This window comes from Podarcis erhardii (genome assembly GCF_964252035.2).
Source record: "Podarcis erhardii genome assembly, chromosome: 4".
Lineage (NCBI taxonomy): Eukaryota > Metazoa > Chordata > Lepidosauria > Squamata > Lacertidae > Podarcis > Podarcis erhardii.
The window spans coordinates 16,080,937-16,093,120 of NC_138508.1; the positions used below are offsets into that span (position 1 = coordinate 16,080,937).

Consider the following 12,184-nt stretch of genomic DNA (forward strand, 5'->3'; position numbering starts at 1 on the left):
CCATGTGCTCAATGGAATCTTTTTGCCACAAAATTCTCGCTCCCTCTGTGTCCTTTGTTATCTGCACATGCCACCACCCCTCAAATTCCACTGGAGGGCGGTCAGCGTTTGAATGCAGTGGAACATTACATAGGGACATATATAGAAGCATAAGAAACAGGGACCAATATAGCAGCATAAAACTATTAAAAACTAAGCGATAAAAAAGGCAAGGTGATAAAGCATTATGAACATAAAAAGTAGGATGGCATGTGCCCATCTACATTATCAAAACCCTGCCTTAACCCTTCCTTAACGTTAAAAACCATGAGTGTAGATCTGTCCCCCTTCAGAGAAAGATATTTTTGAAAAAGATCACACATACACATACACATACACATACACATGTGTGAAACATACACATACACATGTGTGAAACATCACACATACCATCTCGGGACTATTTAATTGCTCATCGTCTAACATTGTGTATGCCATAAAATGCCAACAGTGTCCTTCAGCTCTCTATATTGGACAAACAGGCCAGACCTTACGCCAAAGAATAAACGGACATAAATCGGACATCAGGAATCACAAGACAGAGAAACCAGTAGGAGAACATTTCAATCTCCCAGGACATTCTATACAAGATCTCAAAGTAGCTGTTTTACTACAAAGGAATTTCAGAAATAGACTGGAAAGAGAAGCTGCTGAATTACAACTTATCACCAAACTCAAAACCATGGAGAAACCTGGTCTGAACAAAGACCTTGGATTCTTATCTCATTATACATGACAAAGCCATTTTTCACCTTTTCACCCCTTGCTTTTTCCTGTAAGACCTATTGCAATCGTTAAGAGTCGTCAACAGGCTCATCACAGCTATCTGCCAATCACCCATTCCCACCACCCTTCTGAGTAATACCCCTCCCCACCTTCTCACTATATAGAAGGGTCTGGAAACTTCTGTTTCAGTGTATCTGAAGAAGTGTGCATGCACACGAAAGCTCATACCAAGAACTGACTTAGTTGGTCTTTAAGGTGCTACTGGAAGGAATTTGTTTTGTTTTGAAAAAGATATGAGGGTTCTTTTGGCGCTCCCTAGGAAGAAGCAGCCCCCCAGAACTGCAAAGGCATACAGCTGATATTGGGGGAACTGCTGTTGGCTGAAAGACTCTGGGCACCACAAACTGATGTTTTAGCATTATACAGAACAAACAGCAATCTGGGGAAACCCGAATGCTGTTTATCCGATTCAGTGCTAAACCACAGGCTTTCCCAGGGGAAGTGGCAGGGCAAACTGGCGTGGATGAACCCTTGATCTTGACACAAGAATAGCGCATTGTTGGTAGATTTATTCTGCTCTAGTTTGTGTTCTGCTGCTTCTCCAATGTCATCATATTGGGTGCATTCACACAGAAGCATATTCTATTTTCCCTCCGTTGTTTTCTGCTATTCTCTGCATTTGAGCTTTCAGATGCCACAAAAACCACTTCCGGAATTATAGCAGAATATATCTTAATGCACATTTAGTGCTCGTATCTGTGTTCTGTGCAAGTAAAGGTATGGTAAAGTAAAGGACCCCTGGATGGTTAAGTCCAGTCAAATGTGACTATGGGGCTACGGCGCTCATCTTGTTTTTCAGGCTGAGCAAGCCAGCGTTTGTCCACAGACCACTTTCCGGGTCATGTGGCCAGCAGGACTAAACCACTTCTGGCACAATGGGACACTGTGCCGAGTGCCAGAGCGCACAGAAACACCGTTTACCTTCCTGCCACAGTTGTACCTATTTATCTACTTGCACTTTGACGTGCTTTTGAACTGCTAGGTGGGCAGAAGCTGGGACAGAGCAATGGGAGCTCACTCCATCGTGGGGACTCGAACCACTGATCTTCTGATCTGTGCAAGTAATACAGAATTGAGCACTAAACATCTTCTTTCGAGCAGGCTCTTCTTACATTCTGGTGTTCTTATACCCCAGGGAGATCTGGTTTACGTGAACTATGGAAGCATAGAAGATTTCCAAAGGTTAGAACGAGAGCTCGGAATTAATTGCTCTGGGAAAATTGCCATTGTCAGATATGGGAAAATCTTCAGAGGAAACAAGGTAATGATGATTCCCATCTCAGTGTGTAGGGGATGCTTTGGCACACAGACAGAATTTGCCCAAATGTGAGAGCGGCTTTTATATTGTTAAAACAACAACTACGAAGGCAGAAACTTACGGGGATTAAGTGATGTGTGATATTTAGATATTTGTTCAGGGTATCACAACAACTGTGAAGGAGGTAACTCAGCATAGAGGAGGGCCTGGGGGCACTTTGATCATGCCCCCCCCCCCACATACCCATTTCACAGAAGGAAAAAACCCTCTCTCTAAAATAGCAGGCAAAACAGCTGCACACACTTCAAAACCAGTAGAACAAGTACAGTGGTACCTTGGTTCTCGAACTCAATCTGTTCCTGGAGTCCGTTCGACTTCTGAAACCATTCAAAAACCAAGGTGCAGCTTCCAATTGGCTGCAGGAGCTTCCTGCACTCAAGCGGAAGCCGTGTCAGACGTTTGGCTTCTGAAAAACATTCGCAAACTGGAACACTTACTTCCGGGTTTGCAGTGTTCGGGAGCCTATTTGTTCTGTAGCTGAGCTGTTGGGGAACCAAGGTACCCCTGTACAACAAAACCTTGCACCCTTTTGTACAGAAACAGAACCCACAAAGCATTCCCACAACAAACAAACAAAAAACACCTCCCAAACATTAATGTTTAAGATAAAAAATGAAAGGGCCAGGGAACCTTTGGAGGCAGCAAGGATGCTATGGTGCCCACCAGTACCACATTGGGGACTCTGGGCTTAGGGGGCAATCCTATGTCCTGATTCCCCATGATAAATAGTTTAGGATGCAGCCGATTTCCAGCTCAGGCAGCTGATTCCTGGCTCTGCCAGCATTAAGTCTCCAACCTCAGTTCAACCAATGACACGCCGGTGTAGCTTGCTGATCCCGGCTCAGCCAGGGCTCAGCCAGCTAAGCCAAAGCTCACTGAACAAAGGCCAGTGTCAGTCCCCAAAAAGAGGTGTTCTGGCGGAGCTATGTGGATGGGACCAGCGAGGGCAGAGGCTGAGGCTGTATCCTGGCAACTCAGCACAGAATACTAATTTAAAAGGCTTGTTTTCTGACTGCCAGCCTTTGGCAGAGCAGCAACCTTCTGCTGAACAGGGTTTGGACGTGCTGTAATTTTACACCAGCCTAACTTACGCCGGCATCTCACACAGAGAATTACTTCTTTAGTGTTGGAGCTCATGATTTCCTTACGCCTTCGGTCCTGGTTGGCAGAAGTTCTGGAGAGCTGGTCCAATACATTTTGTTGCCCGAAGCGAACAGCAAGAATCCAACTCTCCACCTGCCTCTCCACCAGTGTCCAGGGCTGGATTTAGGTTTGATGAGGCCCTAAGCTACTGAAGGTAATGGTGCCCTTGATATGTCCAGCTGTCCTTTGCCAACCACAAATTGTCGCTATTTTTTGTGTTGAATGTGTGCTATATGGTAATTTATGGACCTAATAGGTATCTAAAGCCATTTGCACATAACAAAATATGTATTTTATCAAAGTAATTGTTGAACTGAAATTAATCTGGAATGGATTAATCTGTTTTGCATTACTTTCTATGGGAAAGTGCGGCTTGGTTTTGGAACGCTTTGGTTTTGGAACAGACTTCCAAAATGGATTAAGTCTGAGAACCAAGATACCACTGTATATGGAAATGAGCAAACCAGTGATATTTTAGGGAGCAGGCTAGCAGGCGGGGCCCATTACTTACATCATAGGAGTCTACACAACACAAAACACTGTTGCTGTATGTAGGTTTTATTTTATTTGTTTTTTATCTTATATTTTGGAAATGTACATCCAGGTTCTTTTCCTTTCAATTTTTTTGTGGCTCCCAAGAGAGTGCAGCCTTAAGCTATAGCTTGTTTAGGTTATGCATAAATGTGGCACTGCAAGTGGTTCAGCAGTGGAATCTTATTTGAGCACTGGGATCTGGTGGGGATGGGATAGAAATCCCATTAGGTTAGGATTTCAGTGCAAACCTACCTGCTTTGCACTGCCTAAAACTGTATGCAAAAATGAAACGCAGTGGTCTGAATTTTGTGATGCAGTTTTCCAACCAAATAATGTGTACAAAAATGTTATATTGGGGAGGGGGGATGTGTGCATAAAAACATATGAAAATATATTTTAAAAAAATAGCATGAACTGCATAGTTTTAGGGTAAATTGCTTGCAAAAAAAAGCCCTAACATGCTGATGAATTTTCATGAGCTTTTTTTTTAAAAAAGAAACAAACTGATCCAGAACAGTAGAGAACTAACATAAGACTGGAAACTGGGATAAATTGGAAGCAATAGATTCATCCATCCCTAGAGTCTGCTGACACCATCAAACTTTGAAGGCAGCATATTAGGGAATGTCTTACGCAAACTGGGGGGTGGGGTGTCCCCATTGGCGGCTATGGTGTCTGGCTGTGTCCACAGATAAAGACTTGGCCATCTCTGGCAACTACCAGGCTGTGCCATATGGAGGCAGCCTCTCACCTTTGCACGAAGGAACAAACTAACAGCAGCATCAATGTGATTCCCACCCCCACCAGGTGAAGAATGCTGCTGCTGCTGGAGCCAAAGGGGTCATTTTATACTCCGACCCAGCTGACTCTTGTGCCCCTGGAGTAGAGCCTTACCCAGCAGGGTGGAATCTTCCCGAAGGTGGAGCTCAGCGTGGGAATGTCCTGATTCTGGATGGTGCTGGGGACCCCCTCACGCCAGGGTATCCCGCCAAAGGTGAATGAGACACAAAATCGCACAGTTTTATTTTGCATTCCCCCATTGCGTTAGAGGGATATATTCTGAAATGTGGTTAACTGGACGTTGGGGGAAATGGCAAGACAATGCCATAAGGTGACATAAGTTTGAAAGGAGAGTGCAGATTGCGATTATAATTGCACTTCTGTATCCCAGATTTAGGGACGTGGGTGGCGCTGTGGGTTAAACCACAGAGCCTAGGACTTGCCGATCAGAAGGTTGGCGGTTTGAATCCCACGACGGGGTGAGCTCCCGTTGCTCGGTCCCTGCTCCTGCCCACCTAGCAATTCGAAAGCACGTCAAAGTGCAAGTAGATCAATAGGTACCGCTCTGTCGGGAAGGTAAACAGCCACATGACCTGGAAGCTGTATACCAGCTCCCTCGGCCAATAAAGTGAGATGAGCGCCACAACCCCAGAGTCAGTCACAACTGGACCTAATGGTCAGAGGTCCCTTTACCTTTATCCCAGATTTAAACTGGATTAGCAGTGTTTCCTCTGCTCAGGAAAATTTGGGAATTCCCCCCCCCATTCCTCAGAAAAGTTTATTTGTGTATGCCACTACTGCAGCCCATATTTTGTTAGTCCCAAAATGGAAAATGAGCGAGGCCCCAACTAAAGAAGAATGGTAACTTAAGCTGACGGAATATGTGCAGCTTGCAGATTTACCATATAGAATAAGAGAACAAGAAGAACGCATGTTTAGAGAAGATTGGAAAACGTTTATTGACAATATGGAGGGAAATTGTGTACACTTGGAAATGTTGGCAGCATCAAGATGAATTCAGCAGTGTAAATAAGCTTTGATAGATGTAATAATGGAATGCTGAATGGTTTCGTTTATGCAAAATATGCAGGGGTTTATGATATGCAAAATGAACCATGGAAAGAGAAGAAGGGAAGTCATTGACATTTTAACGATGTTTAAATGAGTATTCTAAATTGTAAAACAGAAAATTTAATAAAAATTAGAGAGGGGGGAGCCAGGGCTCTAGAAGGATGGGGAAGAGGTGGCCCACCAGATGCACCAGCTGTTGCCCCTCCTTTTCCTTTCCCATCATGCACCAGCTTCAGTACGGAGATCTTTTCTTATGGGGCATTTTATGCAGATCAGGAAGCGCAAGGAACAGGCTAGACTGCAGAATGCTGGAGAAATATTTTTAGTGGGAACAAAAATGCATGCGCTCCCCATGACCACCTCACTTTGATAAGATAAACCCAAGCCTGCACCCACTGAAACTCTAAAGGGCTCTGAGAAAGAGGCAGAGACAGTGGAAATGTCTTTCACAGGGGGAAAGGGGGTTTGAGAAGTTGGAGCACAGTAAGCAAACAATATTGACAGTACCAAACCATCTGCCAATGAGTGGTTCCTTTTATATGACAAACCTGCAGGCAAGGTTTCTTGCTTTTAACTTGGCTGGCAAGGAGTTTGAAGCCCTTCGTAATTAAGCAATATTGTAATTAAATACCTGGGGTGATACTCCAAAACATTTCTCTTCAAAGGAATTGCTAACTTGGTTTATGGTAGCTGCCAGACTTTCTATTGCACACAAAAAAATGGAAGAACTTAAATGATGTGCCTCTTGATCATTGTGGCATAAGAACTTATGAAACCTCGGAATTGCTGAAAAGATAACTCACGGGATTCATGTGATGGAAGGCAAAGAACCAGCAGAACAATTTTATGCAACTTGGTGGGACTTTTTCATCCTTACCTGCACCTAAAAAAAGAAATACAGTCCTCCAAAATTATGCTTTCGTTTAATATATCTATACCTACCATTGTGGCATAAGCATCTTTCTGGTGACTTTCTGCATATTTGTGTTGGAAACTTAATTAATTAATTAATAAGCGAGCAATGTTGTAATTATTATTTTCAATATTTCCCCCCACACACCCTTGACCCAGAGTACACCTACCGCTACGATGAAGCCCAGGCGACAGCCCAGTTGAACATTCCTGTCCACCCTATCGGTTACCATGATGCTGAGATGTTGCTGAGGTAAGCACACCCGGTGGTTAACATTTACAGGTTTAGTCGATTCCACAATCAGCTTTGTGGGCCGGCATGGAGGGTTTCATTCACCTTGCTCCCACCCAGCCCGGGCACCAACAGATGTGCAACACCACTGGTGTTTACTCCCGAAGCCTATATAAAAAATGGCAAAGGACTGTACAGTCTATTTACAATTGTTTGTCTCCCCCGCTCTTATATTGCTTTCAGATAGGCAAAGTTATTGCCTTCCACAGTGATGAAACATATCTGATACATAAACCACTGAGCCTCTTGGGCTTGCCGATCTGAAAGTTGGCAGTTCGAATCCCCGTGACAGGGTGATTCCTGTTGCTCTGTCCCAGCTCCTGCCAACCTAGCAGTTTGAAAGCACACCAGTGCAAGTAGATAAATAGGTACTGCTATGGTGGGAAGGTAAATGGCGTTTCTGTGCGCTCTGGTTTCCGTCACAGTGTTCTGTTGTGCCAGAGGAGTTTAGTCATGCTGGCCACATGACCCGGAAAGCTGTCTGTGTACAAACGCCAGCTCCCTCGGCCTGAAAGCAAGATGAGCACAGCAACCCCATAGTCGCCTTTGACTGGACTTAATCGTCCAGGGGTCCTTTACCTTTACCTATGTATCAAACTCTTTTCCTATGTGATGTTTGCCATAATGCACCGCTGTGTTTTGTCTTGACTCAATCAACTGTGATTTCTGGGAAGTGGTACCTTGGGTTACATACACTTTAGGTTACATACACTTCAGGTTACAGACTCCGCTAACCCAGAAATAGTACCTCGGGTTGAGAACTTTACCTGAGGATGAGAACAGAAATCACGTGGCAGCAGCGGGAGGCCCCATTGGCTAAAGTGGTACCTCAGGTTAAGAACAGTTTCTGGTTAAGAACGGACCTCCAGAACGAATTAAGTTCTTAACCTGAGGTACCTCTGTACTTGCCTTGCCACTTAACGGGATTGTTTGTCTGCTTGCAGAGCCTGATTCTGGTGTAAGGGTAAGATCTGCAGTGCTGTGAAAGCATAAATATGCAGGCTAGCAAAGCTTTCCATTTCTCAACAGACTGTCACTTTCCCCAGCGCTACAAAAAGGGTCAGGCTAGTCGGGTAAACAAACACCGCACCCTTGATTCACTGATAAGCCATGCGTTCGTCACTGAACAAGGTAGAACCCACATATACCCAAGTGACTTGTTTATTTTTGAAAGGGCTCAGAGCAGAGCCATTGAGCTTTCCAGAGCATGGCTTAGCTCCAAGACATCAATCTTGAGTAAGCTAATGCCAGTTCAAATCCTAAATGTCCAGTTTTGAGCAAAAGGTTACCTTGTGCAAAAGGTTACCCACAGTGACTGACAAAGCCAGCTGGGGTTACAGTTCCCAGGCCGAGACTTGTTCCTTGACGCTGGAGGAGTCTGTCTGAGGATATGTGGGGCAACAAATAATGACAAATTTTAGGGAAATTAATAGGGAGGGAGGAGGATGGACAGAAAACAGGGAAATGGCTTTCAAAAAAACTATTTCACTTCAAGCATCAAGGAAGCTGATGGAAAAGAGACTTATCTGCACTATACTTAAGGAGTCCTTGTATTAGAACAATTAGTTATAAGAGAGATCATTCTTTTTTAAAAAAAAATTAAGAGAACACTCTGTGCTGGTACATGTTTTTCAGCCTTTCCCCACTTTTCCTTGTCTTACAAAGGCAGAAACCTTGAGCCAAAAAGAGAAAAGTCAAGGGGTGGGAGAGGAAACCAGGGTTTAATATAGCGAACAAAAAGGTCATAGAATCATAGAATTGTAGACCCCAAGAGTCATGATTTTAAGATGAAGAGTCTCATGCTTTACGGACTGAGCTGTCCTAGCAGCTTGGGAGATGAAGTTCTCAAATATATTTTCAAGGAACACATTCCCCTCTTTTCCTAAATGAATCGTGAACTTTATTATTACTGTGGCAAGTCTGGGGTTCTTGAAGTATGTGGTTCATTGTGTAACTCCCAGTCCCTTTTCTGCAACTCCATCCTAGGCACTGCCCCCTGCCCCAGTTTAAGCTATAATGCTAAACCTGCTTATTAGGAAGCAAACCACATTGACCACAGTGGGATTTCTTTCTCACTTAGACATGCATTGGGTTATGTAATAATAATAATAATAATAATAATAATAATAATAATAATAATAATAATAATAATTTATTTATACCCCGCCCTTCCCGGTTCAAAAACCAGGCTCAGGGCGGCTAGCAACAAATTTAAAACACTTAATTATAAAAGCAACATAAAATACAGTATAAAAACATGAATAACAATAAAATTCAAAAATCAATTTAGGGGAAATAAGCATTAGATAATCCCCAGGGCTAGCTGGCTGAATTGGTCCTACTTGGGCCAGTGAGGAGGCCAGGGGAGAATTAGCTGTGGGGTCTCAGAGTGGGCAATCTTCATAAAAGGGGAGGGAAGAGAAGGGAAATAAATGATCAGGCTGAATTCAAATTAAAGGCCAGGCGGAATAGCTCTGTCTTAGAGGCCTGACGGAAGGAGGTTAAATCCTGCAGGGCCCTAGTCTCATGGGACAGAGCATTCCACCAGGTCGGAGCCATCACTGAAAAGGCCCTGGCCCTGGTGGAGGATAGTCTAACTTCCTTAGGGCCTGGGACCTCTAAACTATGGTTATTCATGGACCTTAAGGTCCTCTGCGGGGCATACCAGGAGAGGCGGCCCCATAGATACGTTATGTTGCCATAGAATCCTAGTTGGAAGGAACCTGAAGATCATCTAATTCAACCCCCTGGGATTCAGCAATCTTTCACCAGATGTGGGGCTTGAATCCACAACCCCCTAGGTTAAGAGTCCCATGCTCTACCAACTGAGCCATGAGTGATCTTATCAATGTATGTCTACATGGTTCTCAGCCACATTATTGCACTAGGAAGATTTTTGCTTGCAGTCTTCCCACAGAGATTTGGTTGGCTGCTAGTGGGAAGTAAACGACGAGCTTGTCAAAGCCTCAATGACACACTGGGCAATAGATAGAGGTCATGATATAGATTTTAACCTCTGGGAGGGGGGACTCTGGAAAAGCGATTTGAAGTTCACAGCATGTTACTCTTTGGAGGAGAACTACTTGAAAATGATTTACAGATGGTGTTGAACTCCGAGTAGGCTTGCTAATACGTATAAGACTGACTCAGATAAGTGCTGGAGATGTAATGAGTTTGAGGGAATGAGAGCCAGTGTGGTGTAGTGGTTAAGAGCAGTAGACTCGTAATCTGGGGAACAGGGTTCGCGTCTCTGCTCCTCCACATGCAGCTGCTGGGTGACCTTGGGCCAGTCACACTTCTCTGAAGTCTCTGAGCCCCACTCACCTCAGAGAGTGTTTGTTGTGGGGAGGAAGGGAAAGGAGAATGTTAGCTGCTTTGAGACTCCTTCAGGTAGTGATAAAGCGGGATATCAAATCCAACCCCCCTTCTTCTTCTTCTTCTTCTTCTTCTTTCACATGTGGTAGACTTGTAAAAGGGTAAAAGAGTACAGTGGATGCTCGGGTTGCGAACATGATCCATGCGGGATGCATGTTCACAACCCGCAGTGTTCGTAACCCGCATCTCTGCTTCTGTGCATGCGTGGGTTGCAATTTGGCGCTTCTTCGCATGCACGACCACCAAAACCCAGAAGTAACCCATTCCGGTACTTCCAGGTTTTGGCAGTCCGCAACCCGAAAAAACACAACCTGAAGCATCTGTAATCCGAGGTGTGACTGTATTGGGGAATGATCCATAATGAATTGAAAAAAATGTTTAAAAGTACTTCCCCTCCCCCCCCAAAAAAACCCCCCTGAGTCCTTTCTTTTGGGGATAATTCAGACTGAAATTCCCAGGTGTCAAAAAAGGTTATTTATGTATGCCACTGCTGCAGCCCGTGTTTTGTTAGCCCAAAAATGGAAAATGAGCGAGGTCCCAACCAAAGAAGAATGACAACTTAAGTTGACAGAATATGCGCAGCTTGCAGACTTAACATATAGAATAAGAGAACAAGAAGAACATACGTTTAGAGAAGATTGGAAAACATTTATTGAATATACGGGAAATAACTGTATAACTTAATGCTGTCTAAGTTAATGCTGACAGCATTAAGATCAGATCAAGTGTAAATAAGGTATGATGGATGTAACAATGGAATGCTGAATGGTATAGTTTCTGTAAAATAGGCAATGATTTACGATATGTAAAATGAACGATGGAAAGAGAAGAAGGGAAGTCATTGATATTTTAAGGATGTAAAAAATGAGTGCTTTAAATTGTAAAAAAGAATTTTTTTTTTAAAAAAATTATATACAGACCTTTGGTTGGTTGCTGTGAAAACAGGATATTGGACTAGATGGGCAAAATACCTTATCCAGAAGGCTCTTTTTATGTTCTGATGTTGCTTATGGCACAGAAGGGCATAAACAGGGAGGGCAATTTATCCCTTTTGGGGAGAACTCGCCATCTGTGTGGCACCACAGCAGTAAAGGCCCTACTCTGTGCCTTAGCAGTTCTGACATTGGAACACTACTAAATTTGGATCAAGACCCTATTTGATGGTGTGAGGAAATAGAGAGGTGAAAGAGAGAAGTTTTTCCCCTTAGATATGAAGATCCCGGGCCATTAAACAGAGGGGGAAATACCTTGAGTCTGGGAGTTAATAGGGAAGGAGTGCAAATATTTTAAGACTGGTGAGACATGTTCTTTGTGAGGCCAACTCCATTCTGTGACGCTCCATTCTGTGCCAGCAGAATTTTCTTAAGGAAATGTATAAAATGATGGCAGAATCAGAAGTACACACACAACCCTTAATAAAATAAATGGAAGTGGGATTTTCCAGGGAGGATTTCTGATGAGACATTGAAATGAGTTTGGTGGCTGGTCCCTTCCAAAATTCCATGTCTTTATAATGAAAAAAGCTTCTACAAAGTTCTTGTTGAATTGTTATCTTAAAGAATGAACTACCTATTTCCAGAAGTTGAAGATAAATATTGGGTATATCGAGGCGAAAGAACTGACTTGGTACTTATTTTGAGGAAGTGTGCTAGTATTTGTATTTTTATTTTTTTAAAAAAGAAGCAATGTCAAGAAAATAAAAGGATATTGATTAACTCCTGTTATGATAGTTATCTTGTTTGGCAATCTTAAAAGTGAAGTATTGGATGGAGATGGAGAAATGATTGCTGCGCTGGCCAACTGCTGTACATAGATAAGCAATCAGCCATAAGTGCAGACAAAAAGTACCCTCTGTTAATCAGAGATCCATTGAGCAGGATATAGGCCGTGAAAGCAGGATTTATGTTGAAAATTAAATATAGAGAAGGCAGGCA

The 12,184-nt window shown here is 43.3% G+C and overlaps 1 protein-coding gene across 2 annotated transcripts in view; it reads left to right on the forward strand.

The window, feature by feature from the left end:
* The window catches only part of LOC309340980 (glutamate carboxypeptidase 2-like), a 54,001-nt gene that overhangs the window by 14,518 nt on the left and 27,299 nt on the right, over positions 1-12,184 (forward strand). For both annotated transcript variants that reach the window (XM_081860331.1, XM_081860332.1), the window contains exons 5-7: positions 1,961-2,086; positions 4,628-4,814; positions 6,743-6,836. In XM_081860331.1, coding sequence (XP_081716457.1) covers positions 1,961-2,086; positions 4,628-4,814; positions 6,743-6,836 — 407 coding nt within the window. The remainder of the gene's footprint in view (positions 1-1,960; positions 2,087-4,627; positions 4,815-6,742; positions 6,837-12,184) is intronic.